Raw genomic sequence first — 22114 nt, forward strand, 5'->3', positions numbered from 1 at the left:
TGAGGGAACACTTGAGCTGAGATCTGGAAGGTGAGAATCCTACCGCTGAACACCCAGTGTCATTTGAATTGAGATCTGAATGAAGTGTAGAAGCGAGCTGTGAGAAAAATCTGGAAAAGAGCTTTACAGGCAGAAGTGATGTGCAAAGGCCCTGTGGCAGAACTGAGCTGGGCGTGTGAGAGGCCTGTGTGCTCGAGCATTGAGTGAACAGAGAGTGTGAGTGAGTGGAGATCCAATAACCAGCAAGGCCCATGGATGGACGGAGTCTGGGATTTGGAGATACTCATGAAGGGCAGTCACTTGCCCCATGCAGAGTTGCAAGGGCCACCCGTCTTCGTGTCTTCCACGTGTGTTCCCCACACGCAACCCAGAACCTGGAGCACAGCAGGCATGCCCGGACGCTTGCGGCATGAAAGAACGGCTCTGACGTCCGATCCAAAGGACCTGCACAGGTTCTGAGGGAACATGTGTTACTGGCATGAACAGACCTTCGGGACGACGCTGTTGGCAGGAGTAATTCCGCTGATCGGCACCCACTCCCCCCCCGCCCCCGAAACCACAGGGCATTGACCGTGAAAAGACAGTCCAAAGGTGTTTTCATTTGACAGGGGCGGGTGGTCTCCCGCCACCTGGAGCCCTCCTGGACTTGAGTACAGATGACCGGGCGACTGTGGGGTCCTCCTGCCGAAGGGAGCGCCCCCTGGGGCTGCTGCCCCAGCGGTCACACAGGGCCCCGTGACCTCACGCTCCCCAGTCCGACAGCACAGGGCTCTGAAGCCTCCCCATGTCCACAGCTGGTTTCCATTCGGTCGACAGCATCCCTGTGGTTCGGCCCGACGCACACATAGCCGCCGGTGCAGAGGCCTGGAAGAAGGGGTGCAGGGGCTCAAGACGGCCGTGGAGTCGGGCACTGGTGGCTGGAGAGAGACCCTCAGGGACACCGACACCGTCACAGTCTTTTCTCTTTTCCTCCCCAGGTTCTGATGCCAGCACAGTTGAAATCCATGTCGCAAGTGAGTCCCGCAACGAAAATGAGGTTGATTCTGTTCCCACACCCCGGGGAGACCTATGAGAGGCACGGGACAGGGGTCCAGACGCCATGTCCTCAGGCTCTGCAGTCCTCGTTCTTGAGAACTGTGTTCTGCCCCCAGATCTTCCGTCATCAGCCTGTTAGGGTTTCTTCCCGAGGAATGTGTCTGATGAGAGAGGACCTGGGAGCGTGACTGGGGACAGGAGGAGAATTCCTTCCTTCCAGACCCACAGGAACGTCTCCATCCTCTGCTGCCCGGGGTCTTCCTGAGGCTGGCCGCTGTAATGTAAATGCATACCCAGGTCTCTAGAAGGGTTAATAAAACAACGTAGTTGTGACTGAGCTGCCGGCCCGACGTGCATGCTGTCCGAACAACACCTCTAGCAAACGCTCTTGAGTGAGGTCTTGATGGTGCAGACACAGCAGAGTAGAGACGCCGCAGGATGGACGGGGGCGGCCGCACAGCGTGCCCTTCCCGCGCCACTGGGGGCAGAGAAGGGTCCAGGTCTCCATCTCTAACGTAGCCGTCGGTGCCCGTGCCGTGCCGGGCAGGGACATAGTCTAAGGAGACCTTAGAATGTGCTTTAGATCATTGCCTAGCTTGGAATCTTTCTATCAGTTGCAATCTATGTATATTTAAAAGTTTTAAATGCATTTTTTATTCATCGGCAAACATACTGCAGTGGGCACTGGAGTTGCAAGCCACCTAGGTAGGCCTCTAGAAAGCAAGATGCTGTTTTCTCAGGACACTGCAGACAGCTGGGTTACGCGATCCTCCCTTCATGTCAGACGACTCCACTTACTCGAGACAAGCGGTCCAGGAAGCTCCTAGAGCTGTACTTTTGGAAAGTCGCTTGGTTGCTGATGGGATTCGGGCACACTTGGACTGTGACCATGGTGCCCAGGGCCGTGCGTTCCTAAGGGTGGCCCCGTGCTAGATGACGCGCACCGTGATCCAGAGTGTCAAGGACGTGCGAACGAGCCCTAGCTTTTCTGGGTGGATCTGCCCTCCCACTCTGTGTTGACACTCGGTCTCCCCCAGCATCGGAAGCCCCCTTCTGCGTGATGGTTCCCCCAGTGGCCTGAGGCCAGCCCACCCCACCCCAGAAGCAGGGAGGCCAGCTCCTCGCTTTCCCGGCCTCCCCAACACCTGGAGCAAGACATGGAACTCAACAGACCCGTCCCCCAGTCTAGGTTAGAAGCTAGTGCCCAAGGGAATGGGCTGACGGAAGCATGTCCGAGAGGGGTTGGCAGTAGGCACGCCCGCTTTGCAAGCAGCTGGAGTGCTTTCCGGGGGCCACAGTCCGGCATCCAGTGTCGGGGGGTGGGCAGCACCCAGTTGTGTGTCTGTGCGCGTTCCCTGCATGCGACCAATCCCGTAGCCTCAGTTTGGCTGTTCCTGCCTGTGTGGTCTCCAGGCCCAAGATCCTCATTCATTCTTTTCGGCTTACGCTGGCCAGAGTCAGGTTCAGAAGCTTGCAAGTAAGAAGTTTGTCTGATCTGACGATCCAGGTACAACTCCTCCTCGACGGGGGGTCCCGGTCACCGGCCAGCACGGTGGTTTTTATGGGGTGGGGGGCAGAAGGTGCGTGCATCCCTCCTCGCGCCTACTGGACAGGCACCGAGCGAGTCCGCGGACGCCCTGGGGACACGCGAATGACTGTCAGAGACATAGCGTATCAAGTCGCTCTGGTGAGGAGACAGCTGAGCAGAGGAATACACGAGACAGTGACGGGCAGCCTGGTCTGAAGCGATTTCCCGGTCAGGCAGGTTGCTGCAGGGGGGCTCGCGACGGTTTTGTAGCTGGTGGGTGCTAGAAAGCTCGGGGGCGCGAAGGGCCACGATCCAGTGGAGAGAAGGCAGTAATGACAAGGGAGGGACGTTTTTGAGAAGGCGCGGTGCCGGCGACCCACGAGTCTGGGCCGGCTGGACACCACGGAGGCGTTCGTCGCTGGGGGTGTAGTTTGGGTGGGAAAGCGAGGCGGTCCTACCGGGTGACTTCCGTGTGATTTTGGTGTATCGGCCAGGTTAGGAGCCCGCCGATCTGTCACAGCTCAGGATACGTCTCGAGGACTCTGCTCACGTCGCCTATTAGCGGAATGCCGTCAAGCTCACGTACAGCGCGCACTCTGGGTAGAACGTGTCCCACCCAGCGGCTTTCCTGCGGTTTCTCCCAGTTGCTCTCGCTTGGCGAAACGACAGGCTCCTCGTCAGAGCCCCCGCTCTCCGGAGCATGTACGTTTTAGTGGAAGGTAACACCGCGCAGAGTAGTGTCCCGCCGTCTCCCACACCGGTCCCCGCACCGTCTGTGTCCTGCTCGAGGTGGAAGTGTGTCGTGGGTGACGCATCTCAGAGGAAAGGGAGCCAGGCTGGAAAAAGAACGATTCGGCCACATTCTGAGCGTTTGGTAAGGGCAGACACAGCACTGCTTCCCACAGGGTCCTGCCCATTCTCACGCAGCTCACAAAGCGACGTCTGGGTCTCCGTCCACGGTCACGAACGGCCAGCGCGCGCAGGTGCCCAGAGAGCTTCCCGCGAACAGGAAGAACATTCGTAAATACCCTTTAGGAACCGCATCAAGATGGGACGGTCCAAGTCCTGTGAAGGGACCAAAGCTGAAGATGTCCAAAATAAAACAAAGTCCGGCTTCCTCTCTGGTATAAAGAACCCCATTTAAAGCTGTGTGATCCCACCAAAGCCACACGTCACGTACGCCTCTGCCCCTGGGAACCCTGACATGTGCTGCCTCCCACCCCCCGCCACCACACGGCCATGCTTGCAACTAGGTTCTTCCCAGGACCTTCCGTGGCTGTGTTTCCCCCGAATGCCCCAACTGTGGGGACGTGCTCGGTCAACTTGGAGTTATCAAAAAGAAAAAGCAGGCTGTGTCCCTCCCAGACAGCCCTGGGACCCCAGCTGTCGGCTTCGTTCTGGTGCAGGATCACGTCGGAATTGGCGGGAAGGACACCGTGACCTTGTTGGTGACTCGTAGGGCAAGTACGTACCGTGCAGGAGTGCTCTGCCCTCCTCCTCGCCTGCCTCCTTCCTCATCGCGCGGTAGCAACACCCAGTAATTACGGAGCACCCACCGATTGATTAAGGGGACACGAAACGGCAGTTGCCATGTGGCACAGAGCAGATGTCGGTCAGCGTGCGGAACGTTAATGTGTACCGCGGAGTCACCCACGTCCTGTGACTTTGGGGTCCTCAAATGGCTCAACGCTAGTCCTTGAGCTCAGTCTCCCAGCAAACCCGCCTGCTGCTAAGACCCCTCTGCTCTTTTTACCCCCGCCAGCCTGGACTAAGGTAGAGGAGGAACAGGTGGAAACACGCTCCCGTTACAAAACCTGTGACGGTCACTGTGGCCCCGTTTCAGCAGAGCAGCCCCGGAAAGGGGCACTCAAGTAGTTTCCTTGAGAACAGGCAGAGTTTGGTCTTCACCCATCCGTGTCCACGGGGGCCCAAGAGTTCCCCCTGCGAGAGCAAGAACGCACACTCACTGAGTTCTCTAATATCAAAATAGAGCAATTTATTCAAGACACTGAGTATGATCTGTTGATTTTCTCTTGAAACAAATGAGCTACGACACAGAAGGTGATTCTTTTTCTCAGAGAGCGTGAGGGTGAGTGGGGGTGGAGAGAACAAAACGGGGGTCGATGTGGATGGAACAGAATCTAGAAAATGCAGACAGAGGACCACATCTGGCTGTACGTCTGACACAGACAATAAAAACTGCAGAAGCCAGAATTCAAAACTTCAGTGAGTGGCGGAAGGAACATTTCTGCATTTGACAAGAAACACGATTTAAAAAAAAAAAGTGGAACAGAAGGTTAAAAGTAACAACAAAGCAGACCCTCACATCTGACAAAGTGCACTTCACTTGGCGCCGTGATCTAGTTTTAGAAAGACGAAACAAACGTCAAGTCCTAGGTGTCGTGTGGGGTCGGAGGGTGGACACCCTGTCACGTCTGGCCCTTTCGGTCCCCCCGCCGTGGGGCAGGATCCCTCTGCCAGCTGGGCGTGCGGGACACGGTCTTGGTCACTTGAAACCCAACCGAAGGTTCTAGGAAGGATCATCGTGTTACTCAGATTTCAGAATCTAGGTTCCGTGTGGTCAGTCAGACTTAAGCATTTACCCACAATTTCTCAGAGCTGTAAACAAGGACAAACAGTAACTTCGCCCACGGGCCGTCCCTCAAGGACAGAGATCAATCTTCTAGCTTTCTGGCAGCAGGGCAAACGTGGCAGGCTCGATGGTCGCGGTGGTTGTGCTGGGGACGGGGACGGATGGAAGGGGTGCTGCCCGCACGCTCATGGTCGGTCCCTCTCAGGCCCGTGGGACGCTTCCTCTGCAAGGGCTGCTCGGGGAAGCTAGGCAGCGGACGTCGACCTTTGTCCTCACCAGCCTCCCCTCTGCACACAGGGGTCAAGCCTGTGCTGCGCATGGCCTCGCAGCCCTTGGCTCCTACCTGACCATTCCCAAGCGGCTCTGAGTTGGCAGGAGGCTAAAGCCCGGGCTCCCGACCTCCTGTGAAGAGTGTCTGCTGAACCCCTCACAGGATGTCTCGCCATGGCCACCCAACAGTGTTTGTTTGATTTGTCAAACACAAGCCATGTCCCGAACACGGGCCACCCCTCGACAACGTATGCTCTGTAGAGGGGACATCCTTACTTGGGGTGGGGAGTCAAGATGGTGTTGGTCTGGACCCCCAACACACTGCATCGCAAACCTAATGATGTCTTGGGGCCGGGCAATGAATCATCATCTGCTATCTTTAAAGATGGGAGAGGCGACTCCACAGAACTCTGACCCCTGGCCGAAGCACTTAGGCAACAGAGCCTGAGTAAAATACCCAAGTCGTCCGCAAGAGCACTTTTTGGGTCCCATGTAGACCAGCTGTGAACGACTCTGAAATCCAAGCCAATTAATGATATGAGAAGGATGCACACTCTGGTCTTTGTAGCCAGTCCCGGCCCTTCCAGGTTCTGCGGAAGCCCTTCTCCTGCCCGTTGGGTTTCGGCTGCATGGATGGATGCCACCCTCTAACGTCCTGTCTCATGGCTGGAACACACGACCCAGCTGACACCTGCCCAGGACCGGACCCCCGCCCCCAGGCCTGGCCAGCTTCCTCATCCCTTCCTGTACCCGCTGGGAAACAGAGGAGGCAGGAGGCCTCAGCTTTCGGTCCTTCCCCACTGCTCATTTAAAAACTAGGTCGTGTTGGGTTATGACAACAAGAGTACAAAGGTCACCTGATCCAATGAAAGGAAACTCCTCTAGGAACACAAAGCCATGTTTAATTTTTTAAAAACAGTAAAAAGATTCATTATTTAAAAAAAAAATCTTTCTCCTAGTCTCTTGCGAGAGAAAGAAATTATGAAGACAGCAGAAATTATTAGTGACGTTTCTACCTATGTAATTCACTTCCGGGACTGAACATCTTCCTTTCCCATTCTTTTCTGTCATCGGGAGACCAGGGGAGATCCTGGAGCCTTTTATGTCAGTGTTGCAAGGACGGGTCACCCTGCTCTCGATGACACGACCCCCGGTATGTATAGTGCCGTCAACGAGATGTCGAGGGGACATCGAGCCCAGCCGTCAGTCGTGATGGCTTCTTCAATACCATTTGGTTTGGGGAATGCTTCTTGGGGTCAGAGGGCATTGTTCTTCCTCTCTCTCCCGCCGGCTACGAGGGCACACACGCCCTGCAAGACGCAATGCTCTTCTTCGAACCAAAACGTGCTGGGACCTCACGCTCTGGCTGCAGAGCAATCCCGTGGCCAATGCACAGGACTGACCTTTCCCCACCCAGACTTCTAACCACCTTTCATGAAGCTGAAGGGAAAGGAAAAAGCGACCTCAGACCCTGCCTGTGTCTTCCTAAAATTTGTTTAAAATATGAATCACACAAAACTCTCTATGTCTGATGGCCATTTTAGGATTTTAAAATTGTTTTAACATAAAAATATTTTTTTTTCCAAAAATACTCCGGGCTCTCTCATAAGTATTTTTTTTTCTCCTGTAAAAAGTCCCCCTGCCCTGCCTGCTTACATAAAGCACTTATTACGCGCCGAAAGTGCCCTTGAGACCTAAGATCCGAAGCGACTATGAGAAAGGGACAGAGAGAGAGTGAGCGAGGGGCGATGGGGGAGGGGACGGGGAAGCTGTCCGTCCAGGATTTCGTCATGGTGTCCATGAGGCTGCATCTACGGAGGGTAGACAAGACCACACGGAACGAAGGAGACAGGTGCGGGGGTGGGGGCAGACAACGGGAAAGAAGCAACACACCAAAAACAGTTTCCATCTCAGACTGAAGGCCCCCAGACGACAGGATTCCAGCCAATAGAAAAACCACCGGACAAAGAAGATTCTAGAAAATAGAAAGTGTTGGGATTACAAAGTTGCGCATTTCATCGGTACAAACTGGTCTTTGAACATCCTTTGTGAGAACTGTAGTGTCCAAATTGTTAGGGAAAAAACAAACCCGCCACGTGGAGGAGAGTCCCCTCCCCCCCTTTTGGTTTATCACAGCATTTTTCTTGTTTTTCCTTTTTTTGGCACAGCTTTTTTTTTCCTCCTTTTTCTTTTCTCCTCTCAGCCATCAGAGCCTGTCCTGGATGGAAACCAAACCGTGCACCGTTTCACTGGTGGCTTTGTGCTTCCCAGGCTGAATGTTCTGGGTGGAAACCGTTCTTTCCCCCTTTGATAGGACTGTGTATGTTTCTGTTTTAAACTTCTTGATGAAGGTTACGAAAAAATAGAGACTCCCGTGGCCAGGGATGAGCTGATTTCCAAGTACACTCTAATGCAAGTCAAGTTCATAGAGTTTCAGAGCGGAGCGAACTGTGTCTGCAACCCCACACATTCACTGCTGGTCCGTTAGAATTCTTTTCTATAATATTTTGTGTTTACTTCCGAAGATCTAAAACACACACCTGGAAAGAAAGAGAAAGTGCCTGTTATCTTCACAGACACCACCAAGATGCCTTTACAGCCCTTGGACCAAATCTGGCTCATCACCCGTGTTTTGTAAATAAAGTTTTATTGGCACACAGTCACGAAGGTTCAGAGAAACTCCAGTAAGAGGCCAGTGTCTGAGCATCTGGCCAACCAACCCCAAGCAAACGGCGCGGCACGGAAAAGCCAGGTCGAGGGCAGTGCTGGGAAGAAATGGGAGTGGACGCGTCGTGACGGGGTAGGTGACAACTCAAGCCTGAGCACACGGATGCTGGGAACACGGGGGGCCCACGTGGACACTTTGCAAGCCCTTCTCTGCTACCCCCCGGCCTTGGAGCTCAACTGCAGGAATGAACTAAAAGGCTAGACATCTCATGGGACCAGAGTAGGACCACTGGGAGCCAGGAGACCTATGGAAGGAAAGGCTGTGCCCTCACCACCGCAGGGCCCAGGTCAGGGGCACAAACGTGGAGCTAAGACAGGAGCAAGTTTCTCGGCGTCAGCACCAGTGGTATTTACGGCCGGATGCTTCCCTGCTGTGGGGCCGTCCCGGGCCTTGTAGCAGGCTTGGCAGCATTCTTGCCCTCCACCCACCAGACGCCAGGCGCCCCCCCCGAAGTAGGGACAACCAGAAACACCTCCAGACATTGTCCAATGTCCTCGTGGGGGCAGAATCACCAATTTCCCTGAGAAAATGTTGGCCAGAATGACAACCTGGAAGGGAGGAACAGGCAGCCATTCTCAAATGGTGCCAACCCAACGGGATCCAGCCCAGAAGTTTCCTTCACCCAAAACACATTCACTGAATACCTACTGTGTGCAAGGCTCTCGGAGACCAGGGCCCACCCCCCCCCCCGCCCCGCTCCAGGAAGTGCAGTCAGGTGTCAGGTTGCCCGTCTTTTCACCTTCCCGCCCTGGCCCCTCCACTCCCCGTCCAGCCACAGGTGCTGCTTACAGAGCCGTCGGACGCGCTGGCGCCCACTTTGTCCCCTCGGGCGTTCCAGCACACCTCGAAGATGCCGCCAGTGCCTCGGTAGCTGTGCACCAGACTCCCGCTCTGCAAAGCAAAGCACAGCAGTCATCACTCAGGACGCACAGGGCACGCAATGCAGGGATGTGCTACAAGGAGCCGCTCCTTGGGATGTCACCCCGAGATGTTATCCCACTGTGTCGTCACGGACAGCTGCTAAGTTGTCAGACGCACAGAAAAGCAATGTGGTTATCTGGTGGCTGCAGATAACGTGCCTTCAGACCTGCCTCCACCGGGAGCCTACACGTAGCCCTTGGTGGTCCACCACCCGGGCCTGGACACGGCTGGGGAGGTGGCTCCTCCTCGGGCCCCTCCCAGCCAGTGACTGATGGTGCCGTGCAGACGGGGCAGCTGTTCTACGAGATGGGAACACAGCAGGGAAAAGGTCGACGCTGTGACATATTTTTTTATATTTACCTCTCACTGAGAATTAAAGTGACCTTTAATTAAAATGTCTCCAAGAGGGTACCTGGGTGGCTCAGTGGGTGAAGCGTCCGCCTTCGGCTCAGGTCATGATCTCAGGGTCCTGGGATCGAGCCCTGCATCCAGCTCCCTGCTCAGCGAAGAGCCTGCCTCTCCCTCTGCCCCCTGCTCATGATCTCTAATAAAATCTTGAAAAAAAATGTGTCTCGGGGGTACCTGTCTGCCTCAGCCAGTAGAGAATATGACCCTTGATCCTGGGGTCATAAATTCCAGCCCCACGTTGGGTGCAGAGTTTACTTAAAAACAAGGTGCCTGGGTGGCCCCGTCGATTCAGCGTCCACCCCCCGCTCAGGTCATGATCTCAGGGTCCTGGGGTCGAGTCCCGCATCGGGCTCCCTGCTCAGTGGGGAGTCCGCCTCTCCCTCTCCCTCTCCCCACCACTTGTGCTCGCTCGCTCTCCCTCTCTCAAAAAAAATCTAAACAATTAAAAAAAAAAATCTTTAAAAAAAAAACATCTCAGAGTGTTGTGATTTATACAAAGGGAGTGATACAATTTGACGAGTTTTTGACAGTAGGGAGCCCCTAAGGAACGATGTCATTTTACAAACCGAGCCAGCATGATTTCCAGCAAGTGTTTCATGAAGAGACTCTGGCCTGCTGTCCCTGGGATGTGTTTTCCAGGAGGCCCATCTAGAGAGGCTGGCTCCACACAGGGCCCACCATCGCCTCTCCTTCCGCAAGAGGATGTGGTTTAGGTAAGGCAGTCCCTGGGAAGCCTGAGGTCTCAGTGGACCCCCGCACGGCTGTGCCAGTTACCCTGGCCCATGCCCCATCTCCCCCAGCCACAAGGGGCACATGGACTCCAGAATGTGAATCCATCCGAACGTCAGCCAAGCCCAAGGGAATCAAGAAGGTAGGTCACGTGAAAAGGGGTGCAGGGAAGCCACGTGATCCATCCCGAGATCCAACAAAATGGATCACTGGCTATTTTCAAGGACTCCTACCATACGACCATCTCCTTCATTAGGAGGACCAACAGCTGAGTCCCCAAGGTAATACTCTGTATTCTGCTAGCTCCTGCCCATTCTACTCAATGGGCAGATTTCTGTTATGCCGCGGGTATTGCTGGGGCACAGACGTGGCCAGGGCGGGCCTCAGCCCCGTTGCCTGCTGCTCCTGGAGAGTGCAAATGGAAGGCTACCTGTCCACCCCCCAACTGCAGTAACCACAGGGCCGCGTCTCTGGAGACGCCTGTGCCCAAGAAAAGGAGGAGGCAGGTAGAAGGTTCGATGCCCACAAGTTGAAGATGGGGGTAGCCCTGGGGGGAGAAGACCCCCGGCCCATACGGAGCACAGGGCAGGCGGCATGGAGCCTGGGGTCTGCCCGGGGAGGAAGGGTGGGCTTCAGGGCTTCGTCTGGGGCAACTCATTCCTAAGCACACATTCCCCACTTGCCGCTCCTAGCCTGGGTCCCTGGAAACACGATTTGGACGTTACTTTTGGAAAGGATTCGGTCCCAGGAATCGGGGGGATTACCTGAGTATTCCAGATATGCACACACTTGTCAAAGGAGCCACTGGCCAAATACTTCCCGTCAGGGCTAAAAGCCACACTGTAGACGGGCTCCTGATGTTTGGTGAGCGTGTGGGTGCAAACGCCTCGCTCCACGTCCCACAGTCGAACCGTAGAATCAAACGAAGCACTGAGAAGACGGGAGACAGAACATCACCACAGAAACACCTTGCTTCCTTTCCGTTTCCCTAAGATGTTTAATCAGTAGCACCAGCTTTTGTTTCCAAGCTTTTATGCTTTGAGAGGGAATAAACAGGCACGCCCTCTCCAAAATGTGACTCGGACATACTGAAAACGAGGCCACAGCCCTCAAACAGATCTTCCTTTCCTTCCCTTTGCCCTTCCCTTCCTTCCGGGGCTGTTACCAGGGACATAAGCTGATACCCACGTAGTTTCTCTCTGCATTTCCTACAGATAGGCATGATAAATACTTTCATAGAATATTTACCACATTTTCTAAAATGCTCCCGCCATTAAAAAAGATAACTTGCATTGTTAGCAACTGAAATGATACCAACGGTTTGGAAAAACAGCAAACTGAATGAATAAAACTCAATCCAAGAAGAATTAAAATACAGTCACGTCCAAATATGTGGTCACACTGTGGAGAGCTGCAAATCTGGGTTATTTTCCAACGTGAAAGCACAGCACGTATCCCAGAGCTGTTACCTGGCATTCTCTCCCCACACGCATGCTCCCTTCCTACCGGTGACTGAAAGGATCACTTGTGCTCGTAATGGGTACCGTGTCACAGAAGCACCTTCTAGGCCATCAGAACGGACGGCAGTGTGTTCTTTACACAGTCATTGAGTGGATTTTAGGACAATTACTTGAGATAAGAGAAGTATGGCCTTCATGATGTTCTGGGGTTAGGCTCTCAGCAGCTGTAGGAAGCCCCTCCAGTTCTGTGTAAGACAGGGCCCCAGCCCGCCGCTCGCAACAAACACCAGTCCTCACTGCTCGGCGAGGCTGCCCGGCCCGCCGCTTGCTGCAAAGATGGACTCTCTTCCTGATTTACAGCAGGCTGCCACCCGTCGCCTGTGCCCACTACCCCTCTCTCCCCATGGCCTTCTCTCCAACAAGCCCATGGCCGCTCCTGGTCACGAAACATCCCCGCCAAGGCTCCTCTCTTGCAGGCGAAGCAAACACACCCACGCTGCTTCCGACTAGTCTCCAGACCCCCAGTGACCCCGGCATTCAGTCTCGGAATCTCTTCAGCTTGTTTTCTAAATGTTCTTTGGAAAACACAGTACCTAGAGTGGAACGCTGCATCCTGAATGGGCTCCGGCGAGCACTGGGACAACCAATTCCGGCCGGACTGGCCACTCCACTGCTCCCAGTGCTGTGTCCCAGGGGGCTCACTCTGTCGGTGGTTGGGTCAGGTCGGACTATGGCTGGGGAGCCCCTTGTCATCGCTCATAATGCTCCCCACCTGCTGCTGCCAGCCGGATCAAGTAACCGAGCCCAGTGTCCACACTGAACTCGGTCTCCTTCCTTCACCAAAGCAAAGTCCTCAAAGCCTGGACGTGTGACCAGTGCCTCCTACGAACTCACGCTCCAGACGAGCCTTACCTCAAGTTAGCTGTCACTTCACAGTCTTGTGGCACTTTCGAAGCGAGCGCACCACGTCATTTAGTTTGGGAGGGCACGCACAAATTCGCCAACGGCTTAGCGAAACTTCCTGTTCTCTTTGGCTACGAGTAAGTCTTACTGGCCCTGCGGCTAGCTCGGCCCCAACGAGCAAGGCTGCTTTTAGGAACCGCGCCCAGGGTGGGCCGTCTGCCCTTTACCTTGCGAGCATGATGTTGGAATTTGGGTTGCTGGTGGCTGGCCCGGTGGGACTCCACTTTATGGTGTAGATCTCTTTGCTGTGAGCCTGCAGGTCATGGACACACGTGTCCTGCTTCATACTCCAGATCTAGAGAACGGAACAGGAACAACGTGAGCAGATGCCCTTCCTACATCCCTCATTCCGTGAGCTCTTGCGAAGCTCGCCGCGTGGCGTGGAGTGCGGCCGGCCAATCAGCACGTCACACGCCAGAGAGGGGGGCAACGTGCGAGAGTGCACCTGTGAGAAAGGCCGCGGGGAAGGGAAGGAGTCTCCGCAGGGCCCTCCACGGATCCATAGGAGTTAACCGTAGGACAGCGACACCTAGTTGGTAGTGGGGACAGAGGCAGACAGAGGGCTGGGAACAAAATCGTCCGCAGAGGAGCTGTGAGCGCCAGGTCCTCACTGAGTACGTGCAGTTGTCTAGGATGAGACAGCCCGCCCTCCTCTCAGCGTTACCTTTAATGTCATGTCATCGGAGCAGGATGCTAGCAGCATTCCAGAAGGGTCCCATTTGATGGCGTTGACCTCATTCTGAAAGAGAGCAAAGGGTTTCAGGAGAAAGGCCTGTGAGCAGATACTCCAACCTTCCAGCAGGGGGCAGCAGTGCCCCGTCGGCGCCACAAAGAGCCCGTTTGCATGTCGGCTGCATCTCAAAGGACACCGCTGAGAAACCATGCACTTTCCTCTTCTCCCTTTCCTTTCTCTTACGCTGCCTTCCACATTTATGTACGAGCACAGCCATATACCAGACGTCACTGCCCCCTCATCTACGTTTCTTTATGAAAGAAAACATCACGACTAGGGAGTTACACCAATGTACATATAATCCAGGACAGCGCAGAAAACCAGTAAGACCGTGGTTATTTAAAAACTGACTCTGAAAATCGTTCCCTACATACTTTTAATACCACAGCTGCTTCTGGCCTAAATCCATACAAGAGCCCTCTTTTCATGCTTGGGGGGCGGTATGGGTGGGGGTGGGTGGAGGGCAAAGACTTAAGATCTCGGTGCACAGGACAGTTTAATCCAGGTTCGGGACGGGATCAGAAGGCACTAGTGGTAACTGTTAGGAATGCACCCATAAACAACACCTCTGAGGGAGGCAAGGGCTGCAAATCCAGGGCCAACAGCAAGTAAGCCACATGCTGCAACCTAGGGCAGGTAGAAAGTTCCAGCAGGCAGCTGCAGTGTGCTGTGGGGGGCAGAAAGGAATGAGGCTGCAGAAAGCCCTCCAGTTTCGGGGACCGGATGCCCCCGAGGCGGACTCCTGCAGGATGAAGGCAAATGCCCCCCGAGGGACACGTTTATACAGGAGCCCGCTGCACCTCAGCCTGCCGGGGGCGGCTGTGCGCTGAGGAGAAATGCCAGGAGCAAGCCCACGGGTCTCGCTGGCTTTCCAGCAGCATCACTAGAGCCCATGTGCCCAGGAGTCCCACTCATGCCTGTTGTCCCGGCCTGACAGTCACCTGATTACAGACTCACAATAATGTCCCACTCCTAAGTGCTCTGGTTGGGATGATAAAGTTTACGGTCATGCTATTTGTTAAGGACACCGAGTTTTGAAGGGTGTGACATGGAGAAGTGACAAGGCCACGTGTGCATTCCGTGTAGTCTGGACAGCGGATGGCCCGGGGAAAAGGGAGGAAGAAAGCCTGGAAGTCCCAGGACCAGCTCACTGGGTGAGCTTAGGGAGGACGGAGGGGTTGGGCTAGAGACGGGCATGAGAAAGTGCATGCCGGACCCCAGGGAAACGGGCCCAGGGACAGGCATGGCCCCGTGGACAGGCTCAGCCATTGCAGGCAGCCACGGTGGCTCTGGCTGCAACCAGAGAGAAGAGACCCTACGGGCAGATCTCTCAGGGCCCAGGAGCGCGGAGCTGGGCCCACTGGGTGTCCCCAGCTAGACCCATCTGTAAAGCCTCGAGGGTCGAGCCAACTCCTTCCCCGGGTGGAGTTTTCTCTCCCCGCTCCCAATTCCCAGGAGGCATCCAGGAATGGTCCACAGGGTCTCAGGAAGAAAAGAGGCTCAGCTCCGTTCAGCTTGTGTCTCATGCGGGATGATGAGCTGTGAGAAGACCCATTTGCACATGTGTGATGGTGATCAAGCCCCAAGTGGGGCCGCTGCAAGTCGCAAAGACTTCTGTTAAAAGTTTGGGGAGAGTGTAGGGTTAGGGTAGAGAGTATGAGACGGGAGAAACACAGAGGGGGGTCAGTTTAGAGACACGATGAGATGCTAACAGGAGAGCTGATGGCTGTGCTTTTAGAAGCAGGGACCGGTAAGGCAGACGAGCTAGTGCTGACGAGTCGGGTGGGCAAGTCTCCCAGGAGGACTGGGGTAGGGTAGAAGGGGGCTTGGGGGCTCCAGGGATCTGACCTGGAAAACAGAGAGCCTCGTGTGCCCCACACTACGGAACTGGATAAGAAGTCAGCTGGCATCTGAGTGTGTTGGATTAAATGTTGATATTTTCCACCAAATTTAGGAAAATATGGCCATTATTGCTTCATATAATTTTTGTGTTCTACTCTCTTTCCTCTCTTTCTCCATTACACGTATAATGCTGGAGGGCTTCGTACTGTTCACAGGTCACTAAGCCTCTCTGAGAAAGTCTGTCCAAGCTTTATCACCTCTTCAAATCAACTCTTTTCTATGATCTCGCGTCCCTAACCTTCCTGCCATCTCCCACCTGCTGCTGAACTCCCCGTGAGGATTTTCATTTCAGACACTGCACCCTCGGTTCTCAGACGTCCACTGGGCCGTGCTTTCTCTGCCAGCGCTCCCCATCTATTCGCTCATTACGAGCAGCCTTTCCTTTGTGTCTCTGTACACTTTCACGACAGCCACTTCCAAGTCTTCCCTGCAGAATCGAGCACCTGACTCCTCTCGGGGTCACATGTGGGCCCACAAGTGGGTTAATCCAGGGCCCAGAGATGCTGCGAGCACCCGGGACCCAGAGGCCAGTCCTCAGAAGTCACACTTACGGTGTGTCCCTGGAAGGTTTTGACGGGGCGGTCACAGCCGAGTCTGCAGACGTGGATACACATGTCGGTGCTGCACGAGGCGAAGGTCGTGTTGTTCTGCCAGTCCACATCGAGCGCGGGCGCTGTGGGGCGGGGCAGCGGGGAGACACCTGCATTTACTACCCGTGCACAGAGCTCAGCTGATTTAAAACAATTAAAAGCAGAGTCAAGCAGCCTCATCCAGCCACGTAATAAAAGAACGTTCCCAGTGTGAACACAGCCTCTCCTCATCGACCGCAGAGACCCTTCTGTCCACATCTGGAAGGCTGAGCAGACGCTCTAGAGAGAGCCCCCATGGCGGCTGACGTGCCCTGTGGCCGCGGAGTCGCTGGCTCCCCGACACGGTGAGAAAGGTTCATGAGAACGTGCACTGCTTGCCCTTACACCTGGTTGCTTCCAGAAATATCCCTGTGGCGGGCTGATTTGATTTCTTTTAGGTGGGAAGAACAGGGACAAGGACATGAAAAAGATTTCATACCCTATGTTTTAAAAAATCTCCTGCAACACATTATTGGAGCCCGCCAACTGGAGGGGACTGACCCCTTTGGGGACCAAGTGGGCTTAGGGCTCAGGACTTGTGATGGACACCCCTTCTGACTCCTGGGCCTTTCCCAGGCCCCGGTGGCTCCAGGAGCTCCGTGGAGGGTTTGGGGGAGGGTGATGGACTTCTCTGCCTCCCAGCGCTCCCTCTTCCCCCAACCGCCCGTGAGACACGCAGCACCCTTGCTCTCACACCTCTTGTTCCCAGCAGGAAGACAGTTAGGTTCCTGCACATCTCTGATCACGCAGGTTTCATCAACTGGTCGGTGCATAACCATGTCTTGTATTTCTTTTAAAGTCAAGTCAGCACTGACTCGGGAGAAGCGTCCCGATGACTCGGAATATGCTAACAGCAGCTTGCCCCTCCCCTTCTGCAGTTTCAATGCGGTCACCTTTCACAGGTAGGTCATGCACGGTGGATCCCCCTCCCTCACCAAGTGCATCTTGCGGGAGGGAGTATTTGGGGGAGAGCGAGGCCAACAGCATCTCTTTCTGTTACCTGCCCAGCACCGTGTTTCACGGTAACCCCCCGGTTCCCGGCAAGGATCCCGCGTGTGCACAGCGGAAGGAAGAAGCAGATCCCGCTTGGTCGGGGGGATGAGCCCGTGAGCCAGAGAGCCAAGACCGCGGCTGCTCGTGCTGAGAGCACCGCACCGGCGAAATCCTGAATTCCTGGGCCACCCTCTGCATTCAGGGCGTGCAACCCATGCACTTGGAAATAGGACGATGTGGGGGGGCAGGTCCAGCGACAGAATCTAGTACCTGGCCGTAAAAATTAATACCTGCTAACCCTTGCCATCCGAAGAGGGGACGCTCTGTACTTGGGTGGCTGACCCCCTGTGAGTGGGCCCCTGCCACCAGGACCCCCAGAGCCCCCAGGGCGACCTCACCGTTCAGTGTGGCTAAGTGACGGGAAACAAGGTGTAGCGGTTCTGGGGTCCCCACGCCCTCCCTGCCCACACGTGGGCTCAGTGAGGTTCAGCAGTGAGCATCAGGCGCAGCCCGGCTTTCTTTGTTGTTCAATTGTGAAGTATTACTGTTCATCCAGGCTCCCCCAATGGTTGCACTTTGCAGCTCCACGGGACAGGAGCAAGAGCAGAAGGCTGATGCTGGTACGGCGTGAGGTGGGGGGCGATGGCGTGCTACCACAGGGGCAGCTCTGTGCGACCACGTACCCAGTCAGATCCAGAACCACGCCATCGTCACCAGGAGTCCCCTCGTGTCACGTGACACGCACACCAAGCCCTCCCTGCACTACCCCTACACTCTGGCTCCACTCGTGTGTTCTCCAAGACCAAAACTGCATCATCTCAAGAAGCTTCTACGTAAATGGAATCAAACAGCAGGTGACCTTTGGAGATTGGCTTATGTCACTCAGGAGAACGCCCCGCAGATCCACCGGGCTGTTACGTGTTCCTTCTCATTGCCGAGTGGTCGTCCCCACTCAGGCTCCGAGCTCATGCTTCCTGCGGACGGTGACAGACGGTGGCCCTACCAGGTGTTCGTGGGGAAAACCCAATACGGCAAAGCAATTTCTCAGATCAGCCCATCAAATGCGGAGTCTCTGAAGGCTAACGAAGGGTCCTCCTTATAAGCGCCAACTATCTGTGTTTTGCTCTGAAAAGGAGCATGCTTGCTTTTCTTTCATGTTACCATCTTGAACAATCTCTAGCACTCTCCTTGACACTAAGGAAAAAAAAAGAGCAAATGACACCTGGAACTTACTGGACCAGCAGTGGGTCTACCCAATCCCCATTACGGTAAGAATTACGGGCAAGAAGTTCTCTGAATACACAATAAACCCTGGCCTGTGGTTTTTCTGCTGAAAACTTCATAAATGAAAAGATTTATTTACTATTTCTGGGGGGGAGGGCAGAGGCAGAGGGAGAGAGAGAATGCACCAGCAGACTCCGCACTGAGCGTGGAGCCTGACACAGGACTTGATCTCATTTCCCTGAGATCAGGACCTGAGCCAAAATCAGGAGTCAGACGCTTCACCGACGGAGCCACCCAGGTGCCCCCATAAATCAATTCTTAAAAGTGTTAGGGGAAGCTCACCGATGTTTATCTAGGGCATACTTTTTCTCTGAAAAGTAGAATCCAGAGCTGAGTTTCAGATATTCCTCCAATCACATGGGTGAGCACACCTGCTCTTCTCGGGCTCCGAACCCACTATGGTATCGTCCCCGACAACAAAGGTCGGGACGCTTTGGCATTTATGCCAACAATGCAAGGCCACTGGGAAGGATACTGTCACTCGCTACGTGCTCTGCTGTGCCGTCTGGAGCAGGGCTGTAATCCGGCAACACACACAGACCCACGCAGGCTGGCTTGCCAGAGGGTGGGCTTGTAAGCAGACTTCGTAATGGAGAAGGGATTTCCTTTCGGGGTGGTGGAAATGTTCTGGAACTAGATAGCGGTGATGGCTGTCCACCACGTGGACGTGTAGTCGCCTTTACTGATGGTACGTATCATTAGTAAGTGGGGCGGGGAGCGTGTACACGTCCTAGCACGTGTATATGCATGTCCTGTGCATACACAAACGTCTATGTCCTGTAATGTGACACACACACCCTCCCCCGCCCCACCCCACACAGGCTGGAATAGCAAGCCGCCTGCGCTGGGAGCCGTGCCTACTTCCTGGTGAGAACGTACATTCTGGAATATGTTCAGCCACTGCCACATCATCAGTGCTGTTAAAGCAACACTAACAGCAGAGTTCACCGGCACCCCAAGGGGCGTGTCCAGTGTGGACCCCAAGCTATGAGGACACACAGGAGAGACGTGCTATGTCAGCAGAGCAGCAGGGTGTCAGCTGTGACTCCAGGGTCCCCCTTGCTCAGGAGAAAGCACTGCTTTAGTACCGTGTGCAGTCAGGGACAGACTGGTGTCCGTTCGTCGGAACCTAGTCCTGCCTCACGGACTCTTTGGCTCCGTCGGCTCCCTGGACGACCCACGTCCCCTGCTCGGAGCCCCTCCCTGGGCACGGAGATGGGCTGTGCCTTCCAGGGGGGCCCATGGGGCCAGCGTTTAGATGCAGACCATCACCAGGCACCCCAACTACCCATCAGGATGCCCGGAGAGAACAGTAAACACTTCCTCTGTGCATTTAGATTCCGTCAAAATGGAACATTTCCTGTTGAGGGAAGGAGCATCCACTCCCTTCTGTCAAGTCTGAGCCAGTCTTTCTAACCGTCTGTTCCTTCTGGGAGGTGGTCGTCTGTCCTTAAGAGGCCACATCTAACAAGATAAGGCTACACAGAGCGTGAAGTAACCGGTGGGAATGTGAATAGTGGGAACTCTGGACCCCTGGCCGCCCCAGGGAGCCCGCGGGGATCCCAGCACACAAAGGGACAGGGTAAGGTCCAGAGCAGTGGCTGCACATCTCTGCGGGGCACACGGACCCCCGCAGGCCTGACGCTCTCCCTGCAGGAGCGCCCACTGGCAAGGCTGGTCTTGGCCCGAGACTGGGAATTTGGACGTCCACAGGTTTCCCACCATGGCCTAACGGACGAGAATGGTGTCCTGTGCCTGAACTGCGCAAACAGTGGGGTGTATACCGAACCCCTGCTTTCCCTCTGGGAGTCTGGAACTGGGCACACACCAAGCAGGGGTGCCTACAGGACCAGCCGCCAATCACAAACCTTAGGCATTGAGTCCTGGTGAGTTTTCCTGGTAGCCGACCCTTCACGTGTATTGTCCTAACTTGTTTCTGGGGCATCAGACGTGGGCTGACTGATTCCACTCGCAGAGGACCCTGGGAGGCTCTGGATGTCCCCCTGTACGCCTCTGGTCTGCGGCTTCTGCTTTGTATCCTGCTGCGGTGACACGTCTCAGCCCTGAGGACAGCTGTCCGCGGAGTCCGGGGACTCCTCCCAGGGAACTTCCGAACCCAGGCACGGTCGCAGGGAACCCCGACGCAGCATCCCCCTTGGGACAGCAGGGGGAAGACACCCACACTGGTTCTGTGGTTGGGCCACTGCTGTGTTTTTAAACTTCCGAGCAGGCACGCGCTGAGGGCATCTGTATCTTGCAAAGTAAGAGCAACGCTCCCCATGAAATGCATTTCCTTCCCACCAGCTCCGTTCTGTGGGCTCCTTCCTGCAAGCTTTCACGATTACTACTGTAAGAGACACTTCCTAGGACTACGAATTACTATTTTTGAATTACAAAAAAAAAAAACACCAAAAAAACCCTCAAAAACTCACCGGAATGAAACGGAAACTGTTGTTTGGCTTCTCCTGTGTGGGCATCCCAAATTATGGTTGTCTGCGCTCCGCAAACAAAAAGAAAAAGTGAGTATTCTTCACAGAAAGATTTCTCTAGAAAAATCTAACATACAGGAAAAGACCGTGACCCCTCCCTTCCTTCTAAGCCAGCACTGTCCAAAAGAGATACAATGTGAGCCACAAAGGTCATTTTTAATTTTCTCCTAACTACATTTAAAAAAAGGAAAAAGGGGAGCCTGGGTGGCTCAGTTGGTTGAGTGTCCGACTCTTGGTTTTGGCTCATGATCTCGGGGTCCTGGGATCAAGCCCCACATCAGGCTCAGTCCTCAGTAAGGAGTCTGCTGGAGGATTCTCTCTCCCCCTCCCCTCACACACGTGCACACGCTCTCTCAAATAAATCTTAAAAAAAGGAAAAAGAAATCAGTAAAATTAATTTTAACAATATATTTTAGTTCACTCCAATGCGGCCAAGATACTGTTTCAACACGGAATCGATACACAACCACTCCTGAGATATTGGGGATTCTGTCTTTCATCTAGACTTTTGGAATCCAGGTTCAGCATCCAGGGTACATTTTATGAACCCGACAGCCACATGTGCTGGTACCTTCTCCACTGAACGCAGCAGCCGCTCCCAATACTGGGAAAACGGCCCCGATTGGTGGGGATTCTCCCTCCTCCCCCACACGGAGACCTGTAGAAAAACCTGCAATGAAGCAGCTTGAGACACCTTTCTAGCACTTTCCAAATGCAGGACTAGAGAAACTGGCATTTCTGACACCTGCCCTGCCCATCAGCGCCGAGGCATGGACGCTGGATCCAGGACAGCAGCGTGAGGCACGGGGCTCGGGCACGGAGTCACCGGTACACATGCGGAGAAAAAGGGGTCTCCACCTCGCAAAGCACAGTAAGTCCTGAATCCTTAGGAACTTGCTGAGAGCGGGAAGACAGGGAAGCAATGAGACCAGCTCAATGAACACCATGGGTCTTTAAAAAAAAAAATTTTTTTTATTTGAGAGAGAGCATGAGAGAGAGGGAGAAGTAGACTCCTCGCTGAGCAGGGAGCCCGACGCAGGGCTCTATCTCAGGACCCCAGGATCGTGACCTGAGCCGAAGGCAGATGCTTCCCCGACGGAGCCCCCCATGTGTCGCACAGCAATCAAGTCTTAATCAACTGGCACGTCTACCTTAACTGAAACCTTTCCACCTCCCCGTCCACAGCACTTAGGATTCTGCTGGAAGAAGAACTGCTTGTATTTTGTATTAACTGCAGGAAATTGCAGATGTAATCTTCAGGACACCAAGTATCTCTGAAACGCAGTTCTCTAAGTTTGGGGTCAGCTCTAGACCAATTAACTTTTTTTTTAAAGATTTTATTTTTAGGTCATCTCTACACTCAACGTGGGGCTGGAAGTCACACAAGCCTGAGATGAAGCGTCCCACAGTCCACCGACCGAGCCAGCCGGGCGCCCCTAGACCAACTAA

The 22114-nt window shown here is 54.5% G+C and overlaps 2 protein-coding genes across 4 annotated transcripts in view; one reads left to right on the forward strand and one right to left on the reverse strand.

The window, feature by feature from the left end:
* The window catches only part of GPR143 (G protein-coupled receptor 143), a 37928-nt gene extending 36556 nt beyond the window's left edge, over positions 1 to 1372 (forward strand). Inside the window, 1 exon segment of the mRNA XM_040638308.1 lies at positions 978 to 1372. Coding sequence (XP_040494242.1) covers positions 978 to 1072 — 95 coding nt within the window. The 3' untranslated portion in view covers positions 1073 to 1372.
* A 3167-nt stretch (positions 1373 to 4539) lies between these two features.
* Positions 4540 to 22114, reverse strand: part of TBL1X (transducin beta like 1 X-linked) — a 216284-nt gene continuing 198709 nt past the window's right edge. For all 3 annotated transcript variants that reach the window (XM_040634610.1, XM_040634611.1, XM_040634612.1), the window contains 7 exons: positions 20609 to 20669; positions 15822 to 15943; positions 13300 to 13374; positions 12803 to 12930; positions 10977 to 11142; positions 8944 to 9045; positions 4540 to 7966 (listed from right to left, as the gene is read on the reverse strand). In XM_040634610.1, coding sequence (XP_040490544.1) covers positions 7940 to 7966; positions 8944 to 9045; positions 10977 to 11142; positions 12803 to 12930; positions 13300 to 13374; positions 15822 to 15943; positions 20609 to 20669 — 681 coding nt within the window. In that variant the 3' untranslated portion in view covers positions 4540 to 7939. The remainder of the gene's footprint in view (positions 7967 to 8943; positions 9046 to 10976; positions 11143 to 12802; positions 12931 to 13299; positions 13375 to 15821; positions 15944 to 20608; positions 20670 to 22114) is intronic.

This window comes from Ursus maritimus (genome assembly GCF_017311325.1).
Source record: "Ursus maritimus isolate PB19 chromosome X unlocalized genomic scaffold, ASM1731132v1 scaffold_X1, whole genome shotgun sequence".
NCBI classification, from domain to species: domain Eukaryota; kingdom Metazoa; phylum Chordata; class Mammalia; order Carnivora; family Ursidae; genus Ursus; species Ursus maritimus.